General features: G+C 41.1%; 1 protein-coding gene across 3 annotated transcripts in view; it reads right to left on the reverse strand.

Moving 5' to 3' along the window:
• Positions 1-9,815: 9,815 nt before the first annotated feature.
• LOC122559630 (protein FAM180A-like) overlaps positions 9,816-22,208 on the reverse strand; it is a 77,167-nt gene continuing 64,774 nt past the window's right edge. For all 3 annotated transcript variants that reach the window (XM_043709428.2, XM_087997253.1, XM_087997254.1), the window contains one exon: positions 9,816-12,389. In XM_043709428.2, coding sequence (XP_043565363.1) covers positions 12,069-12,389 — 321 coding nt within the window. In that variant the 3' untranslated portion in view covers positions 9,816-12,068. The remainder of the gene's footprint in view (positions 12,390-22,208) is intronic.

A 22,208-nucleotide genomic window follows, 5' to 3' on the forward strand; every position in this document is an offset into this window, starting at 1 on the left:
TCTAAGGAGATCACCAATCCCTGTACCAACCACTGTTGACTTACCTGGATCATGTTAGGTAATCTCCTGACATTATCCATCGATTTATGACCTTTTATGAACCCCGTCTGGTCCTCCTTAATGACGGACGGCAGTAAAGTTTCTAGCCTGAATGCCAGAGTCTTAGATAGGATTTGAAGTTGACATTCAGGAGTGAAATGGGTCTTTAGCAAGCACAATCCTCCGGAGCCTTCCCTTTTTTAAGAATGAGAGAGATGTTCACCTCTCAGAGATGGTGGGAGGAAGGCCACGACTATGTGAGTCATTAAACATACTAAGCATTGGCCCTGACAATATAGTTATAAATTCCTTATAGAATTCCCTGGGGAGCCCATCAGGACGCAGCGCCTTTCCATTCCGGAGCTGCCTTACAGCCTCCTGCACCTCTTGCTCTGACAATGGGGCATTGAGGAGAGACTCTTGTTCAGGGGTCACTCCCGAAAGGTTCAAATTCTTAAAAAAAGACTCCATCCTAACCCATCCACTCTCACAGCTTTCAGATTGTATAATTCAGAGTAAAATTTCTGGAATGCTTCATTAATCCTTTTAGAATTGTAGGTCAAATTTCCAGTACCCTCTCTAATCGAGGCAATGGCCTGGGGGCACTCTTTTACCTAGCAAGGTATGTTAGGTACTTGCCCGCATTATCCACATGCTCAAACAGGCTTTGACTTGCAAATGTAAGTTCCCTCTTGGCTGTCCGTGTGAGCATGGAGTTCAGCGTAGACCGAAGCGCTGTGAGCCTCTGCAGTTTAACCAGCAAGGGCTTGTCAAAATATGCCTTTTCAGCTGCTTTCAGACATGTCGCGACCAAGCGTTGCTACTCACCCGTCCGTCGCTTTTTACTGGCTGAATAGGAAATAACCCTATCATAGCTTTTAGCTGTTTCCCAAAGGAAACTGGCCATGCCTGAATTAATACCTAAAAAAGCCTTGAACTCAGTAGAAAAGAAATAAATAAATTTGCTATCCTTGAGGATGAAGGGGTCTAGTCGCCAGTGCCTTGAGATGCCACTGTATCCATACTGTTAAGCATTAACTACACTGGGGCGTAATCGGAAATAGTGATATAGCCAATTGTTCATGATGCCACCGAGCTGAGATGTGCTGTGGGGATCAGAAAATGATCAATCCTGGTATGGCATTTGTGTGGGTTCAAAAAGAACGTGAAGTCCCTGCCAGTAGGCTAAAGGTACCTCCAAACATCTCCCAACCCCAATTCAGCACACAAATCCCTTAATTGTTTAGATTGCAAAGAAGATATCAGTGGGCCTTTGGGCAATCTGTCTACTGTAGGATTTATGAGACGATTGAAACCCTCTCTTGCAATGATATGTGGAGATGCAAGGTTAACCAGTTTAAAAAGTGCATCTGTCAAGAATTTAAGGGTTTGGGCTGGGGGACAATAAACATTTAAGATCCTATATTCATCCCCATGTATCAAAACTTTAAGGATTACAAGTGTCTCTTGTGTGTCTTTAATACACTCTAATAACTTAAATGGGAGACTCTTTCTAACTAAAATAGCCACTCTCTACTCCTTGTATTGAAAGATGAAAAATAAACCCAGTCTTACCCGTTCTGTTGCAGCTTCAAATGCTCTGCATCATCCAAGTGTGTTTCTTGTAAGAAGGCAACATTCACCCTCTCCCTTTTAAGGCTGGAAAGTACCTGCTTCCTCTTGACAGGTGAATGACTCCCCTTAATTTTCCAGGTGCACCACTTAAACACATCCTGAGCTATAACCTCCTATAGCACCATCTGGACTCCAGAGAAAGAACCCATATCTCTGAGCTTTAATGCAAAAGAATCCACAAAACCCAAAATCTACGCAGACTAAAATAACTAAAGCCAACAAATCTGCAAAGCTTACAAAAACTATGCACAGCAAAAACAGAAAAACAAAAAATTGCCAAAGGCACTGTTTGGAGGAATTTACTCCCCATTTAAAGGGGGCACCTATACACCCTACAACCCTATGAGCCATCCCAACCGCCTTCTCAACTCCTACCAGCTAGGGTTGCACCACATACACTGACCACCTGGTAGAGAAGAAAAAACACCCGAGAGCAAGGTTAGTACTATAAAGAAGTAAACTAAAAATAAATATGTCACTCATCCCTTAACTTAATTTAAGAGATTAAGATAAATACTCTATCTATCCCAGACTCATTTCACACAACTTATTACGAGGAAGGAGACTCCACTCTTTTTAAGGAAGAGCAAACCCGAACAGCTCTGTCCTCTACACGTATTCGGCCGTTCATTTAAGTCAACTTGGCCACAAGGTTCTTTGCTTTCTCTGGCAAATCAAACAAATGTATGGATCCATTATGATTGATCCAAAGCACCGCTGGATAGCTTAAAGAATACTGGATCCCAAGCACTCTCGATCTCTTCTTGATGCCATCTTGGACTTCCTTTTCCAGACCACTGACACCAAGAAGTCTTGAAAAAACATGACCCTAGAGCCGCCACATACCAACGCCCTTGAATCCCTCCCCTCGGCTCTGGAGGCTTCCATAACCCTCTGCTTGTCTTTATAATGATGGAACCTTACCAGGACAGGGTGTGGGTACTGATCAGCACCTGGCAATCTGGTGGGCTCTTTCAATTGTTATCCTTCCCTTCTCAACCTCCAAACCAAGGAACTCCAGGAACCACTTCTCGAAGAACTCCACCAGCTGCTCACCTTCCGTCCACTCCGGTATGCCAACAATGTGCATGTTCTTTCTTCTGCCCCTGTTTTCGAGATCATCTACCAGGCGGATCTGTGCTTCCAGGGGTTCAATCCAGCTCTTGGAGGAATCAATCTCTGACCCTACCCCTGCAGTCTGGCACTTGAGTTCATTGGTCCTTTTTCCCAAGTCTTGTAGCCAGCTTCTCCTTGACTTTTTCCTGGATCTGCCTCCCAAGGACCTTGCGAGATTTGGCCAGTTCCTCAACCAGGATGTGGTGAGTCAGCAAGCCTGCTGTTTCAGTGGGCTGGGCCGTGGCCAAAGCCCCAGGCAAGCTTCCTCCATTTTTTGGCATTCTCCAGCTGCAAGGACAAAGGTAAGTAGATTTTTTTCCAGGTCTCTAGCTCTGTTTCTGTGTTTTTACTCACAGAAAATTTTCTTGGGATGGGTTCTGGGTCCGTGTTGCAGCGCGGAGCCCAGCAAATGTGATCCTAACAAGATGCCGCCATCTTGGATTCCCTCTTGCCATTTCTTACCAACTCTATTGATCAACTTCTGCCTTCAGAACATTCAAGAATTCTGCTTCTACTACTCTTTGAGGAAGGGAGTTCAGAGGTTCATACTGTCAATGCCCCCCAGGATTTTATATGTTTCAGTCAAGCCCCCTCTCTTAGTCTTCTAAACTCCAGAGAATACAAGCCTATCTTGTCTAACTTTCCTCTAAGTCAACCCATTCTCTGTTTCCAATACATTTACATCCTGTCTTGGTCTGGGCTACCTGTGAATCCAGACATGCAGCATTGTGGTTGACTCAACTACCTCTGAAATGATCGAGCAAGCCATTTATCCTAAAGAAAGGAAAATAAACTGGCTGAACCACCTGGCATTCATCTAGACACCAGAAATGGGAATGACAAATGTTTCCCTGTTGGCCCTTCTTAGCAATAACTGGGGCTTTGTGCCAACATTGGGAGTGCAATCCCATCTACAAGTCAAGCAAAAGCCTCTTGGAATCAATTCTTACAATTTAGTGTAAGGTACTGTACCCAGACACTGTATCGCAATCTCTGAGTCTATAATGCCAGTGGGATCAGAATTTGATGACACAATCAGGTAGGAGTTGCCCTGGAAGTTCTCAACATTGACTTCACCTGAGGCACCAAACAGCATATAAACCAGTTTCAATCAATTCAGTTCACTCATGTAATATTAAGAAACGACCGAATGCTTTAGATACTGCAAAGGTTATGAGCCCAGACAACATTCCAGAGTAGTACTGAAGATTTGTGTTCCAGGACAAACTGTTTCCCGATCCATGCTGTTCAAGAACAAGATTGACATCTATGCAAACATGTAGAAAATTGTCCAAATATGTCCTACACATCAAAAGCAGGACAAATCCAACCCAATCAATTACCACCCCATAAGTCTATTCACAATCATTGACATGGATTTACAAGAGGAAATTCTTGCTTTACAAATCTACTGAATTCTTCAAGGAAGTAAAATACGGTTGATGGTGGGTGGGATGAGCAGTGATTTGGTTTATTTGGAATTTGAGAAAGCTTTCAACAAAATCCCACATTGTAGATTAATGTATAAAAATTAACACAGTATAATGTATTGAGATGGATAGAGAATTGGTTAGCAGACAGAAAACAAAGAATAGAAATAAATGGGTCCTTTTCTGAATGGCAGGCAGAGACCTGTGGGATACTGCAGTGATTGGTATTAGGACTCCTACTATTCACAAAATATGTTAATGATTTAGATGAGGAAACTAAATGTAGCATCTCAAAATCTGCAGATGATACAAAGCTGGGTGGGAGGGTGAGCTGTGAGGAGGATGTAGAGATGTTGCAGTGTGATTTGGACAGGCTGAGTTTATGGGCAAATGCTTGACAGATGTAGTATAATATGAATAAGTGTGAGATTAACCACTTTGGTCACAAAACTAAGAAGGAAATTATTATTTGATTGGCTGTAAATTGAGAGAAAGGAATATTCAACAAGACCTAGATGTCCTCGTACACCAGTCACTGAAAGTAAGTGTGTAACTGCAGCAGACAGTATAGAAGGCCAGCTGTATGTTGGCCTTCATAGTGAGAGAATTTGAGTACAGGAACACGATATCAGAGAATTATAGAGTCTTACAGCACAGAAACAGACTCTTCAATCCAACGAGTCGATGCCGACCATAATCTCAAACTAAACTAATCCCACCTGCCTGCGCTTGGCCCTTTTCCTTCCAAACATTCCTTATTCAGGTACTTATCCAAAGTCTTCAGAAAATGTAAACAAAGTCCATCCACCACGTCCTCTGAAGTACAGCTTCAATAACATTTAACAAGCTTGACAGTAGCCCACTTGATTGGCAACCCATCCAGCATCTTCAACATTCATTCCTTTCACTACCATTGCATGGTGACAGCTATGCGTACTATCTATAAACTATATCGCAGTAACTCAACAAGGCTTTTCCAACAGCACCTTCCAAACCTATGAATTCTACTACCTGGAAGGACATGGTCAGCAAATGAATGGCAACATTACCACCTGTAAGTTCCCATCAAAACCACACACTGTTGTGACTTGAAACTGTATTACAGTTCCTTGCTTGTTGCTGGGTCAACATCTCAGAGCTCCCTTCCTAACAGCAATGTGGGTTCCCTTACATCCTAAGGACTACAGCAGTACAAGTAAGCAGCTCACCACCCACTATCTCAAGCAATCAGGGAATGGATAATAAATGTTGGTGCAGCCAACATGGATGAATGAATATCAATTGAAGTTTAACCCCTTTATCTTGTGTTTTTAAGTCTTCTCACAACACAGGATAACATTCTAATAGATTCCTTATTTTTTGCTCTATCTGTATTCTAACCTTTTCTGATTCCTGAGGAAACCCAGATTTCTTTGCATCTCAGAGCTCTATAATCATGCACCATTTAGATAATATGCTTTCAAACTCTTCCTGCCAAAATGGAAATTTTAGATTTTCCTACATTATGCTCCATTTGTCAGACCTTTACCCATTCTTCAATCTATTTATAATCCTTCATAAGCTCCTTGTGACTACTTCACAACTTACTTTTCTACCAATTTTGCATCATCAACAAATTTAAAATCATATCTTCAGTCCCTTTATCCAAGTCAGGTATATGCATTGCAAAAGTTGAGGTCCCAGAATTGATCCCTCTGGCATACTATTCATCACATCTTGCTATCCAGGTCATCATCTTGTTTGTGTCCTTGATGCTTCCTATTAGCTAGCCATTTTCTATCCATGCCAATATGCTACACCCTAGGTCATGTGCTTTTATTTTCCACAACAACCTTTCATGTTCACTTGATTAAAATGCTTCCTGAAAATCAAATACAGTATTCAATAAGTTCCCTTTTGTTTACAGCAGATGTTCTTTCTTGCATTCACTCCAATAAATTGGTCAAACATGATTTCTCTTTCACAAAACAGTGTCTACTCTGATTCCCTTAAACTTATTCAAGTACCTAGTTACAATATTTTTATGATAGCTTTAAAAATGTAAAGCTGACTTGCCTGTAACTTCCTGCTTGCTGCTTTCTGTCTCCCTCCCTTTTTAAATAAAGGAATTACATTTGCTATCTTCCAATGGGAACATTCCCAAATCAAGGAAGTTTTACAAATGTTAAGATTAGATTACTTACAGTGTGGAAACAGGCCCTTTGGTCCAACAAGTCCACACCGACCCGCCGAAGCCCAACCCACCCATTCCCCTACACCTAACACTACGAGCAATTTAGCTTGGCCAATTCACCTAACCTGCACATTTTTGGATTGTGGGAGAAAGTAGGAGCACCCGGAGGAAACCCACGCGGACACGGGGAGAATGTGCAAATTCCACAGAGTCAGTCGCCTGAGGCGGGAATTGAACCTGGGTCTCTGATGCTGTGAGGCAGCAGTGCTAACCACCTTGCCACCGTGCCACTAACATGGCTAAACTAATTATAACTTAATTGTGGCTAAAATGTTGCACTACTGGCCCCTTACATATTTGCCAGGATTCATGCTTAAAACATAAAAAGAGCTTAAATAGAGCAACTCACACCACATTAGGGCAGTGACTTTTCAACACAACTTGGAAAATGTACATATCTGATTACTATTCACCAAATCATTTCTCCCCTGCCACATTTGGGTGGGCTTATTGACCAGTCAGGCTTCACTCCTAATAGTGTAAGTGTTACTGTAAAGGAACACCATGGTTTTGAAGGATCTAAGTTAGTGAAAAGGAGTTGTGGAAGCAAGGTCATTGGGGACATTTAAGAGACTACTGGACATGTGTCTGGTCACAGAAATTTGAGGGTGCATACATGAGGATCAGTGGTCGGCACAACATCGTGGGCTAAATGGCCTGTACTATTCTATGTTCTATGTTTGTACACTCTTGGAGGAAAATGTCAGTGTTATGAGGTATTTGCCTATAAATATAGTTAGATTCATGAACAGGCATGTTTCACATTTTAGGCCAAAATGATGACAGCCACCAACGGGCTGGGGTGTTGATGAGTATTCATGACACAGGAGTGTGTGTAAAACACAATGTCAGGAATGTCAAGCTGCCTGAAAGTTTCTGACAACTTAATCGCAAAATTCTAACCCACCAATAGAAAACTGTATTTTTGTCCCTTCCACAATAAACTTCTCTAGCCCACGCTTCTGAATGTCCTGGGTGGGCACAGACATTTCTGTCCTTGATTGCTGATTTTTCAAAACTGTGCCAGTAAACAAAACATGTTTTTTTCATTTGGGGAGCAATGCTACTTTGTATATTTGTGTTTGTTAACATGACAGTATATTAGTACTGGAGTTGAAACCTGGTCAGGCATTCTATATCAGCGCTAACCATCCCACTACAACCATCCCTAGTATAGTCAACTGCAGAATAAAGGTCCCACCCTCCACCCAACTTTCAAAAGAACACTCACTACTGTACCAATGATACATTTCCACTTTCCACAACAGCCTTTATCAGTGAGAAGTTTGGGCCACATTATTGACATTTTTATAATACGGACCTACTATCCTGATTCTTGAAGCTAATGTAAAAGGACTTAGTTTGACTACAGGTCCCCACATTTGTAAACATGACACAAATATTGACTGAGGACTGTAGCCATGTCACATGATTAAAACCTTATTGACAGAGTTAACTCTCAGAATCCCTACAGTGTGGAAACTCCACACTGACTCTCCAAAGAGTAACCCACCCAGACCCACTCACCCACCCATTATCCCATATTTACCCCTGACTAATGCACCTAACGTACACATCCCTGAACACTATGGGCAATTTTGCATGACCAATTAGGGATAGTCAACATGGCTTTGTGCGTGGGAAATCATGTCTCACAAACTTGATTGAGTTTTTTGAAGAAGTAACAAAGAGGATTGATGAGGGCAGAGCAGTAGATCTATATAGACTTCAGCAAGGTGTTCGACAAGGTTCCCCATGGGAGACTGATTAGCAAGGTTAGATCTCATGGAGTACAGAGAGAATTAGCCATTCGGATACAGAAGAGGCTCAAAGGTAGAAGACAGAGGGTGGTGGTGGAGGATTGTTTTTCAGACTGGAGGCCTGTGACCAGTGGAGTGCCACAAGCATCGGTGCTGGGTCCACTACTTTTTGTCATTTATATAAATGATTCGGATGTGAGCATAAGAGGTATAGTTAGTAAGTTTGCAGATGACACCAAAATTGGAGGTGTAGTGGACAGCGAAGAGGGTTACCTCAGATTACAACAGGATCTGGACTAGATGGGCCAATGGGCTGAGAAGTGGCAGATGGAGTTTAATTCCGATGCTGCATTTTGAGAAAGCAAATCTTAGCAGGACTTATACACTGAATGGTAAGGTCCTAGGGAGTGTTGCTGAACAAAGAGACCTTGGAGTGCAGGTCATAGCTCCTTGAAAGTGGAGTCACAGGTAGATAGGATAGTGAAGAAGGTGTTTGGTATGCTTTCCTTTATTGGTCAGAGTTCTGAGTATGGGAGTTGGGAGGTCATGTTGCGGCTGTACAGGACATTGGTTAGGCCACTGTTGGAATATTGCGTGTAATTCTGGTCTCCTTCCTATCAGAAAGATGTTGTGAAACTTGAAAAGGTTCAGAAAAGATTTACGAGGATATTGCCAGGGTTGGAGGATTTGAGCTATAGGGAGAGGCTGAACAGGCTGCGGCTGTTTTCCCTGGAGCGTTGGAGGCTGAGGAGTGTAGAGGTTTACAAAATTATGAGGGGCATGAATAGGGTAAATAGGCAAAGTCTTTTTCCTGGGGTCGGGGAGTCCAGAACTAGAGGGCATAGGTTTAGGGTGAGAGGGGAAAGATATAAAAGAGGCCTAAAGGGCAACTGTTTCACACAGAGGGTGGTACGGGTATGGAATGAGCTGGTACAATTGCAACATTTAAGAGGCATTTGTATGGGAATAGGAAGGGTTTGGAAGGATATGGGCCGGGTGCTGGCAGGTGGGACTAGATTGGGTTGGGATACCTGGTCGGCATGGTTGGTTTGGACTGAAGGGTCTGTTTCCATGCTGTACATCTCTATGACTCTATGGCTCTAATTCACCTAACCTGTATATCTTTGGATTGTGGAAGGAAACCAGAGCACCCAGAGGAAACCCACACAGACACGGGGAGAATGTGCAAATTCCACACAGAAAGTCGCCTGAGGCTGAAATTGAGCCTGTGTCCCTGGCACTGTAAGGCAGCAATGCTAACCACTGTGCCACCTTGCTGGGGGAATGATAGCTTAAGCTGTTTTGTAATGACTTTTTTTCTTCTTTTTATTTCAAACATTCTTCATGAAGGACATCCTGATGCTGAATCCAAGATTTCCTTAGTTTGGGGTCTTTGAGAAAATAGGCTACTGGAAAGGAAAAGTACAAACCAAAGCTCTCAGATTGTTTTGAAAGAGAACATTATCCGGGAATATAATCCACAATTGTAACCAAATGCCTGAGGTCTCTTTCTTCTGCAACAAGGATAGAATTTTTTCCAATTAACTTAATTGACTTTTAAAACTTTATTTATTAACAAAAAAAAGACTAGAACATTTAAAATATGTTTGACTTAATTGGTCATTTATTGAATGAATCCTTAAGAATGAAGCCTTAAGTTAAAGGCTCAGTAACACTTAAGTATTTAATAAAAAGAAATTTTAAAAATATAAGTGACCATTATAACTCATTGTTGAATTATTTTTTCATGCAAAGTGTTGCTGCCAAAATGGGAACATGACATTTTTTCTGTTAACAGCATTGTGAGTGGATTCTGTGGAAGGACTTTTTTGACGCTACTGATCTCTGAAATAGATCACTGGCAAACAGGATCTTCGGCGGTGAACGTACCTGCAGTTTTGATATCTAGCCAAGTATCATTGGATACTTCACTTGTACAAGGAAAGCTCTGCGTTTCAACTATTTAAGAAGTAGGTAACAATGATATTTTTTCTATCATGGCCTGCCATTGATTTATCTACCTTTCACGATGCAAAGTTCACAGCTCTTAATTGGACAAACTCTCCCCTTTCCTCCAATGAAATCATAGGGGAATGGAATGCTGATGGACTTCAAAAGAGAAAAGGCACACAGTGAAGAGTGAGAAACAATGCTTACTTCTTCAATGAATACAATAAATACTATCTATAGTTCAATAGTTTTACCATCCATCCCTATGTGATATGCACCTTTGACCAGACACGCAAAAGGAAAGCTTTCAGATGTTGTGCAACAATAAAATGCAGACATCCTGCCCTGGTCAGCCGATTTATTTGTTCCTGCCATTACAATCAGTCATATTTAATGATCCAATGGGTGGTGTGACGGGTTCATACGTGTGATTCATGCATCAACTGTAAATAAATGATGGTATTTCTCATATTAGAGTAGAAAATTTAAGTGACGTGCAACACAGTCAGATTTTCCACAGTCTCCAGTTCAAGGGTTGGAGTCATTATAATCGGAGCAAATTTTATGTTACTATCCTTTTCTGAGTTTGTGATAATATATGGCTTCTTCAGTTTTTCTAAGAATGTATCTCAATACGTACAAGATGTATCATTGAATTCCTCGACCCAATAATCCTCTTAATTAGTATTTTTGAGTCACTTGTGAAAAACTGTCACCGCCATTTCTAATGCACTCTGGCACATAGAAACGAACACCTACTAAGTCAGTCTGCGATGTTGAAGGTAAGATTGCATTTTCAGCACATCGCAATCCCAAGCCCTGAAAATAACCCTCCGCCTGGCAATATTCAAACAACGATAGCAATTTAGTTATAGAAAAGCATTCATTTCAATCATATTCTATATTGTATTGCATTTTAAATAGAACAGCTGTCTATATTTCTAAATCTTTAACAAAAGTATGCTATTCTGATTAATTAAGTGCAAATGTTATTTTTTGCAGGAAATGCATATTGATCCATTAGCAAAATGCCTGCTACCATTTTAATCACGGCTGACGTATTTCATTACCAGCTCACCTAACAAGTAAATTTTTAGCTTTGTGTTTGTTAAAATGATAGAATACTAGTGCTAGAGTTGAAAACCCTTTAGGCATTCCATATCAGCGCTATCCATCCCACGACAACCATCCCCAGTATAGTCAACTGCAGAATAAAGCTCCCACCCTCCACCTAATTCTCAGAAGAACACTCATTGCTGTACCAATGTAACACTTCCATTTTGCACACCAGCCTCTATCAGTAAGAAGTAAGTGACAGTTTTTTACAATAGGAACCCACTTTCCTGATTCTTGGAGCCAGCATAAAATGACTAAATTTGATTTGATTTCATTGGGGGAAAAAAAAGATTGAAATTCACTTATGTGCCCCATAAGCTGGCTATGAGGGCTAATTGCAGCTGAGTGATACACTTTAACAGATATACAGTAGAACCCCTGTATCCGCGGATTCGGTTTCCTGCAGTTAAATGCTTGAAAGTCTTATGCCTCCCTGTATCATTCCTTTGAATAGTTTTGGTCAGGTTTTATTTGATCAAGAAGCATTTATAGTTGAATCTCCCAATCTTTTTTGTACTTTAATGGCCCAATATTCAAAATATTTGCATTTCAGCATCACTTATATTTTTGGATTAGAGAGGATTATGTTACATATAGTCATCTTTTTTTGTGAAAAGGGTAGAAAATGCTTGCATTTTAATGCAGATCCTGCAAAAAAAAAGCTAATTTGGAATGCTTAAAGAAACTAGGGGAACCATTGAGAAATCACTAGAAGTGAGATAGTTAAATATTCAAGAATTAAACTTCACTAAGCTTAACTTTCTTCCAGTACCCCCAAAATCAGAATTATTAAGACATCAAATCTTGTCTTAAAGCTTGAAAGAGATTTACAAGTGACTCTTCCCAGTAGTCCTGTTGGTGTCCTTTAAATTTTACTGCCTGATAAGCTGTGAACACCAAGGTCAGCAGCGTCCTCTCAAAGTCCTCTGACTTAAGCTGTCCAACGTATTTGGATAGTCTGTAAGTAAGCTTTCGAATATCAGCGATGTCCTTGGGAATGATGTGATTGACAATAACATTAAACTTCTTTGCTGCTCTCAGTGATGCAAGCTCTTCATCCTTCAGGGAGCACTTTAAATTGTCATCAATTTTCAGCCCCCCCAGAAGAAACTAGAAATGTAGAAAAAATATATTAAAAAAAATTAAAATGACAGACAAAATAAACCTCATAGTTAATAAGTCAAGTATTTAGAATTTGTAAAATAATTAAACCTATCCACATGGATCCACTTTTTCAATATCTAAAACCATCAAAAGTTGAACTATATAAATCAATGAAGTGCAAGATCTGTGCCTAGTCAAGTGACAGCAGAGAGGACAATATGGGACTACAATGAATCTAAATGTCCTTAGGCTAGGTAAAGGGAAAGTGGATAAATGGCCAGGAATGTTGCTCTTTATACTTTTATCTTTGGAAATTAAGAACTTGAACTTCAAATAAGACAAGACTGAGCTGTGAGTCTCTGCTGTATCTGAATAGTGTGTGTAATTCCACAGCCTATGCTTACACATGAAGATTGACCCATTTGGCAAAGTCCAAGAGTGCGGCCAGAATCTGTAAAACTTTAGTCCAGCACAAACAAAGGGAGGAAGAAATTGGAATATAAGAAGAAGGGAAAATCCAGAAATTAAAAGCTGTATTTGATTCCCTGTTTTTGAAGAGTAACACAATCTTGAAGGGCTGAATCTTACATGTTTTGGCTAAGTCAATTTTGTTGAGATTCATGAAGGTTTGACTCCATAAGGCCTCATGCACTTTCATGACTATTGTCTCATTGACTACCTATGACATTCCTGTGGTACTCCTCATGTTTGATGCTAACCCAATTCTCCCGCTCTCAGTACCCAGAAGAACTTGTCACTGCACAGGTATCCCAGAATAGACAAACATCCAAGGCAGCCACTCCAACTTTGAAAGGCCATTTTATATTTGGATAAGTATTATCAGACTGTTGATGCCCAGCATGGTTCATAAAATTTTCCCTGGAAGTTGCAGATAAGAGGAAATTGCAGTTCTGATCTGTGGACAGGTATCTAGAGACCAAGGTGGTCAGAATAGTTCACAGGTAGGATGTGCTCTAATCTAGTATTGCCAGAAGAGGCCACACTATCAGACCGTGCCAGCAGGATCTCAGATTGTTACAAGGGTCACTGTGATCTGAGCTGTCTGGAGGAACTCCCAGCAGTGAAGGAATGACCTTTTCTGCTCAACCACAGAAAGTGACCGCACCTTTTCCCTGATACTGCAAACTGTCTCTATCTTTACTGCAACTCCCACCTCTGTTAATGCTCTAACTCTTTCACTATCATATGTAACATCTTCCCTCACTTGCAATCACCAAACCCAACCCTCCAACACCACTAATTCTTCTGATCATCTGCATTGTCTACTTACTCACTCAGGACATCTCACCATCCTTCCTCACCAGCACTAGCACTAACACTTACGCCACTCACATTCATCTCACTCAATCCCCCTTTTCTCTTCTTCCAGGAGAAAACTGCCCACATTATGGCAGAAACAGCCAATCTGATGTACTATAATAAGGGGATCATGACCCTGATTGCCCTGAGTGGCTGATAAACTGTGTTCAAGTCTCTGGAATGATGTTGGAGGCTGCCTTTGACCATCTGAATCGTGACCCCCCTCCCCCCTGCCTGAAGGCTGTCCCCCTTCACTTGACAGAGGACTATGGACTATTATGGCAAACTTCCTGACTTTATGTCTGCACTAAATAGCAAGGCAAAATGGAAATACTGTGAACCTAGTAGCTCTGGGTGAATGGGCAAAGTGTAAAAAGGCAAGGCTGTCAGCATCAAGGTAGGCTCAAGGTGAGTGAGTACAAATACAGCAAGTGTGCAGCCCTGGGATGCAGCCTGGACCAGTCTGTGAGCTGGATGTCAGTGTACAAAGTGTCCTTGCAGCTGTTTTTCAATGCCAGTGTTTTGCCAGTGTGCTCTGAAGTGCAGCTTTAATGTGCAGAAACATCCGGCAAATAGAATAGAGAGGTGCCATGAGGGTTCTGAGAGACTGGCAGCTGTTGGATACCAGCGCCGTTGATGAGTATGGCAGGTGGCCTGGAGCATTCCTGGAGACTTTGTTGCTGGGTATTCAAGGTAGCAGGCTGGAAAAGCAAGCAGTGAGCTGACGTTATCAAATACCTGAGTTTCACATCAGAAATTCAACATTTCCTCACAGTGGCTGGCAGGCTACGAAGCTGCATATTGCTGAGTGGAGATGGGAAGTTAATGAGGCTGATAACAAGCAATAAACCCTTGAATAAACATCTAGCTTTTGTGAGTGAGAATCTCATCTCAATTCCTGGCACTTAGCTGGAAAATGCTCCTAGTTGTTCCACACATTGAATAGGAGCTTTTTAAGGATTATGGAGTGTTTCTTCTCCATTTGATTTTGCCTGCAGAAGTAAATTTAATGATCTGCACTCTGCTCTAGCAGATTCACTGAGGCCTTAAAGAGCAATAGAAATTCAATCAGCAAAGTAACAGCCTTACCCCTTTCTTTATCTCTGACTGCTGAAGAAAATACACTTAGAAGGCTCTGGTTATAAGTTGATCATAAAATTTGATGTTACGTTCAATTCTGTCAGACGATTGAGTGGATTATAATATCCATATGTTTAATACCGAATTAATGAATAGTGTTTGACTTTGTGCAACAAAGTTGAGGAGAGAAGTGGGGGAGGAAAAGCACACAAAGGTAAGGCAAGGCAGGGATGCTTTGAATATCAGGTTGGCTCAGATTGAGGGAGCTCTAAGAGGACAACTGTACATTCCTGAGATAAAGCTGGGTGCAGTGTGTGAGCTGTGTGTCTGTCTCAATGAATAAAATGTCATTGCAGTAGCAATGCAATGCTGGTTGCCAATATGCCTTGATGTGCAAAATTAAAGCACAGAAGTGTCCTACAATTGGATTGGAAAGGTGCATGGATGGTTTCCACTGGTCAGTCAGTGTCCGAGGATGAGGATGTCCTGGACCGTCCCCTGAGATTTTGTAGCCAGAAATCCAAGGTGAATGCCCAGAGGAGCAGGACGCAAGCTGGAGTTGCCAAGTACCCATTCAGACTTTCATGTCAAGAATTGCTGACATCTAGTTTCCTTGTTGTGGTGGTAGGATGGCAAGTTGCATATTAATGAAGTGAATTCAGTGTTAAAGAGACTGCTTACCCTTTAATAGGCATCTCACCAGTGTCGAACAATAATCTTGACATTCAGTCTACTAGTTGGTCTTGAAGTCAAGAAAGGCCTTGCTGCACCTCTCAGGCAACTGTCCCAGATTTCTCAACATAGCCCAGTTCATTCAGTGCCTTATAAGATTCCACCAGAGTTAATGACATGCAATGGAGAATACGGCAGGTGTTTAAGTGAATTCTAAAATTTTGATTCAGTTGATCCAGTATGGCTGTCTACTGACTTGCAAGTTAATGTTGGTACCTATTGCGGAAGAAGTGTTCTCTAAAATATACTAAATACTGAGACATAAACTCACATCCCCACACCATACAAAATAGAGTAACTAGATTGGCAGTAATTGGATATCATTGAAGCCAAAAAGCCACATTCTCCTTTCTCTGATCAAGCAAACTATGATAATGGATCTTCAATGATCATGTAGAAAACATTGAACATACAAATTGTTCTATGTTGTATGTTCAATATACAGTACAGGAGCAGGCCCTTCAGCACATCATTTCTACTCCAATAATGGTGCCATTCTAAACTAGTCCCATCTGCCTGCACATGGTCCATATCCTTCTATTCCTTGCCTGTTCATGTGATGGTATGAATGCCTTCTAAAAGTTGCTATTATATTTGCTTCAACCAGTTCCCCTGAAAGCACTTACCACCTTCTGTGTGAAAAACCTGCCTCACATACCTTATTTAAACTTGCCCCCTTTCACTTTAAACCTGTGCCTCCTAGTGCTTGACATTTCCACCTTGGGAAAAAGATTGACTATCCATTCTATGCATGCCTCTTATAATTTTATGTATTTCTTTCAGCTTCTGAGCCCCTTGCAAAAAAAAAATCCAAGTTTGTCCAATCTTTTCTTTGAGCTAACACACTCCAATCCAGGCAGCATCCTGTTAAACCTCTTTTGTATCCTCTCCAAAGCCCCATAATCCTTCCTGTAGTATAGTGACTAGATCTGCACATAATACTCCAAATGTAGCCTAACTAGAGTTTTACTGAGCTGCAACATGACTTGCTAACTTTTATACTCTATGATGAAGTATATGACTGATGAAGACAAGCACTTTCTCTACCACCTTATTCACTCATGTTCTCACTTTCAGGGAGCTATGGGTTTGCACTCCAATATCCCTCTGTATATCAATGTGTTTAAGGCTCCGGCTATTTCCTGTATACTTTCCTCTTGCTTTGACCTTCCAAAATGCATCACTTCACACTTGGCTAGATTAAACTCCACTTTCATTTCCCAGCCCAACTTAGGGTACACAGCTATCAAGGTATAAGGAAGAAAATAGTTCAGAACATTTACAACGAAGAGATCTATTAATTGGGAACAAGAAATGTAGGAAAGATTATTCAGAAAGGTCGGTGTTACCATTTAGAGAAGCAATTGTTTGAGGGCTCCTAATCAGCAGACATAGTGAGTGTATGAAACCTAATATGAGTAATGAGAGTGTGAGGAGTGTAGTCATTGAAGAGTGCTTACTACGAGAGAGGATTATTATGGGGTTTAGTCGTTCATCAGAAGTCTAGTGAGGAACCTAGTTGTCAAGTAAATTATTGTTTAAGACCATGTCACTCAGTAGTAATTATAGGAATGTTTACACCATTGAAGAGTGTAATAAGAGACAGAAATAGCAACACAAAAATAGGTCATTTGGCTCAAGTGTGTGTCAGCAAATACTTTTGATCACAATTACTCACACTGGTCCCAAAATTCTTCAACCCCTTTTCCTTCACTCACCTTATTCAATCTAACTTTGAATGTCAATATAGGGTTGAAAGAAGTGCAAGTTGGAACTAATTCCAGAGCCTAAACCCTTAGGTTTCACAGGGCAGATTTGGAAGCCAGTTCATGGCTGTAGGAGTGGAAAGCGAGGTGTGCCTCTTCATGTGTGAGTTCAACTTAAACTGTGACAATCCATTGAATGCTGTGACTTCAGCTTGAAACAAATTGTGTTGTGACATGAATGTAATGCCTCAAGAGAACCAGAAGTCTAGAGCCTAGGGTAGGGCAAGCCCTTCGATTGTTAAACCTCAGTCACGTAAGTGGAGAGGAACTCTCTCTTCCCGGAAGCTGGCAGGATGTGACCCCCACCTGAATTAAGCAAGCCTACATGGACATATGCAGAAGGAGTGTGGTTTGCAGAGATTGAATTCAATATTGAAACAGCTTTAATGATCTGAATTGCTCTGGCAAAGTAAATGCTGTATCAGAGGGGGAGGGGGTAAAGAGGTGCACCTGAAGTAATTACTGGCTCCTGGGAAAGGGGCTTTGTGCTGCTCAGGACCTGGAACCATTGATGTGTACAGCCTCTAATGAATTGGAGCAGCTGGTATTGTCCATGGAAGACAGCGGCCTCACCTCACTGTTCTTTTATCTTTATGGAGAACTCAATTCCCACAAGAGGGCCCACATGGGTGGAGGTGTTTCCTAGCATCAAGTGATCACAAGCATGGAGGAGGTAGCAATGGAAATAACAAGATCGCAGACAGTAAAGAGGTCAGCTGTGACAAGGTGGGCACTTGGGAAAGTGTTGGTGATAAGAGGGCACACTGGTTAGTAAGAAGCTTTGCACTCCTCTTCATCCAACAATATGCCAAACACTGAGTTACACTGGCATCGTCTCAGCAACACAGAGGTTTCTGCTGTCCAAGACTAGCTCGAATCTTCTCTTTATTTGTTTCCCACAGATGCAGAAATTGAGCGTAGGAGATCATCTCCCCCAATGTTACGGGACACAAACCAAGCAGGAAAGCTCTGAAGAGGAATTGCACAATTTACAGGTGCACCAAACCAGTGCAGGTACAGAGAGATTAGTGAGCCCGGAATTTGATTATACGGGGTGGCACTGAGTGAGTAGCACAGGACTTATGAGAAGTAGGAGGTGACAAAAACAGTTGTGGATGATTTAATTTTGGATAAGAGGGGCATTTGTGATTCAGGCTCCCTCACAGGCACCTCCAATATCAGGACAATTGCCGTATGCATCTCAGCTGTAAGCCAAGGCAAGGGGGCATCATCCAGATCTTGCAAGGCCACAGAGAGAGCAGTACATAAGAGTGGCTGAGCATGGAGGTCACCACATTATGCAGAGCACTGAGTGGGTTACTAGGGTGTCTTCTTCATGAAAATGTACACACATTTGCTTAATGAGCACAATGTAAATAACAACAATTGATTAACAATGGTTAAGAAAAGACAATGAGATGTTGGCGAGTAAGGATTTGGCTCTGGTGACAGAGCAATTTCTGGGAAGATGTGGGCCCGTCAATGGGGCTAAGAGTTCACACGTTCCAGGTGGAGTCTTCAATGGATGTGTTAGCACAGGCAACAAAGGGTCTGTTTCATGACATGCTATTCGTATAGGTATGAGTGATGTAATTGAAATATGCCTGAATCAAATGATCTCTGACTTTCATGACATGCTGTTGAACATCACATTGGACCTGGTCGGCTCCCTGTGCATTCAGGCAACTGTCTGTTCTACATCTTCCACCTCTACCTTCTCATCTGTGTCCTGCACCTCTTCCTCCACTGAGCTAGATAATTCTACAGCCTCATTGCCCTCAAAGGCCATATCTTTCTAGAAGGTCATTTACAAAGAACATTGTTCTGGGGGATATCTGATTGGTCTCGGCACTGAATTGCATCTTCAGATGGCCGACAGCCCATGGTGTGTTGCTTCTATACCTTTGTCTGGTGCCTTCAGAGAGAGGTGAGCAGTTGTTTGTTCAAGGGATATCCCTTGTCACCTCGCATCCATTCATGAAGTTTGGAACTGGATTGAAGAGTTGAGGCAGCCTGGACATTTTGGGAGGATGAGGGACTCATGACAGCTGCCAGGAAAGTGAATGCACTCAGAAGAAGTTGTTCTTTTTGTGATTGTTGATCAACTGACCATTGTAGGAATGGAAACTCCTCATGTGGGTGATGATCTTCTCATGTTGTGTCTACGTTCAGTCAACTGATCTGATGCAGATAGTGTGTGCATTCTCTACATCTCCTTAAAATTCGGGACAACTGCTTAATGTGCTGTTATTTACCTCATCGATGTCAATTAACCTTCATGATAGATCAATCTTTGTCCCTTAATCACTAACCCTGGAAATGAATTCCACAGCCTTGTAGGGATTTTTGTGGTGCATAGGTAATGCCTTTACCTCTGAACCAGGAAACCTGGGTTCATGGACAACCTGTTCCAGAGATGTGTAATAATGTTTCTGAATAGGTTGATTAGGAAAGTAGGTTAAATAAAATGAAAGAAACTTCATCTGGAGAACGCTGTTGGTATAATGACAGTGTCCTCCACCTTCTATAGCCAGGAATCCCGGTTCAAGTTTCACCTGTTCCTGAAGTAGCATCTCTGAATGGGTTGATTAGGAAGCTATCAAAGGTTTCTTCTGTCATCCATCTAAAAGACTAGCATTCAACCAAATATCAATTGACCCTCCTTCATGATTTTCATGGAAATTGTTTGAGGTAGCCAGTCATCTTTTTGATCTTATGTTGAAGAAAAACAACTGCAAATAGTGAAAATCTAATAACATGACAAATATGCAACACGTTATTCAGAATGTGTAATGCAAGATTAACTATTTGCAAAATTGTAAAACAACTGAGAGTATTTCACTGGATATTTGAAGAAATTAGGGAAGATCAGGAAGAAACAATAGATACTTCAACTAAGAAGTGGAAAGTAATGTATTACTAACAAACCTGCTGCTTACAGCCTGAATTTTTAATTAGAAGGGGAAGTTCTCAGAGATACCAAGAGGTCTGAGTACTTCGTTACAAATTCATGAGAGGATGTTGTGAGCTCCAAATTATTTCAAATTGTTTCACTAGAGGGTGCTGCAAGATCAGTTCTTTCTGCTAACTGATTGCTTTTGATTTGTGATCCTGTTCTTCGTAAATTACATGTCTTCCAACTTCAATTTCCATTTATTATCACTGCTCAATATTTAATATTCCTGTTGAGTCTGTGCAGCTTTTGACAGATCAGAAAGATTTTATAATCCTGTTCTTATGGGTTTAATGTGTTTACTTTTCAACTTAACCTGGTAGTCCTTGTTGAATTTACAGCTAATGTGAGGGGTGCTCTGCATACATTCCATGTAGTGGGGGATTCATTCATAAAGGTGGATGCAATTTTTCTGTTTTATTCTATTTTTGTTACTGTTTGTCTTTATCTGATTATGCTTTTGAAAAGTATCTACCTGAAATAACTGCCCAGAGGCCGGTATCCCATCACCAAGTCTTTAGTTTTATATTCTCTATTCATATTCCCTATTAACTGAAGCTAATGAAGTTATTCCTAATCTTATGGTTTTGGAACATTTTGATGCATATAATACAATCATAAAAAGCAAAGTTCTGCTAAACAGGGGCATTTAACTGCATTGTATTGTGCTTAGATGTGTTTGGAAGTTTGTATGTTTTTATTCATACACTACAAAATACACAGTGGTCCATACATATTGAGCAAACACAGTAGAGATCCTATAAAGAATGCAAAGCTGCACAGTGTTGATTTGAAACAAGCTATTCAAGGCTTTACAAGATACATAGCAATTCAGAATTGATCCAAAGAATGTTAAACTCCATTTGTGCCTCAATCATCCCGAACATTCTACTTGGTTTCCTTCCCAAGAGATGAGTGTAGTGGAGGTTCACAAGGCTGATACCAGATATGGCAGGACTATCATAAGAGAAGAGATTGGTTTGACTGGGCCTATATTCACTAGCTGAAAATGTGTTGCTGGAAAAGCGCAGCAGGTCAGGCAGCATCCAAGGAACAGGAGAATCGACGTTTCGGGCATAAGCCCTTCTTCAGCTCTGATCTCCAGCATCTGCAGCCCTCACTTTCTCCTATATTCACTAGACCTTAGAAAGATGAGACAGGATCTGGTTGAAATGGACAAAATTCTAACAGGACTGGACCAACTGGATGAAGGGGGCAGGGAGATGTTTTTCCAGGCTGGCGAGTCTAGAACCAAGGGACACAGTATCAGAATACAGGGTAGACCATTTAGGATTAAGATGAGGAAGGATTTCTTCATTCAAAGGAGAGGGAATCTGTGGAATTGTCTACTGCAGAAAGGCTAAGTCACTGAATATATTCAAGAAAGAGATTGATACATTTTTAGATTTTAAAGGAGTCTGGGAAGAAAGCACTGAGATAGATAGCTGCCATTAATCTATTTATTGGCAAAGCAGACTAAAATGGCAGCCTGTACCTAGCTTGTATGTCACACCACTCAATTACTGTATATATCAACAAAGTTAGAAATCCAATTTGACTGCACTGAATTATTCTCTAAATCCTAACATCTTATATCTTTTCCTGATTCACATCAATGATTGGAGATAGGTGTTGAGAGCAAATACCTATATTTTCAGATGATACTAAAGCTGGGAAGAATACTGAATTGGGAGGTTGATGCTGAGTGACTTCACTGAGGCATTGATAAGTTGGGAAAATGAGCAGAGACCTGGCAAATGAATTTCAATGCAGAGCAATGCAGGTAATCATTTTGGTTGAAGAAACGTGAAGAGCCAATACAAGCTCAATGGTACAACTTTGAGACGAGTACAGGAGCAGTGGAACCTTAGGATTCAAATGCATAATTCTCTGAAGATGGCAGGCAAGTTGAAACAATTGTTAACAGTGAGAGGATTGTTGTATTTATTAGTAGTAAAAGTAAGGAAGTGATGC

This window comes from Chiloscyllium plagiosum, unplaced genomic scaffold (assembly GCF_037043375.1).
Source record: "Chiloscyllium plagiosum isolate Xiang-an unplaced genomic scaffold, Cpla_swu_hap1 HiC_scaffold_19, whole genome shotgun sequence".
Lineage (NCBI taxonomy): Eukaryota > Metazoa > Chordata > Chondrichthyes > Orectolobiformes > Hemiscylliidae > Chiloscyllium > Chiloscyllium plagiosum.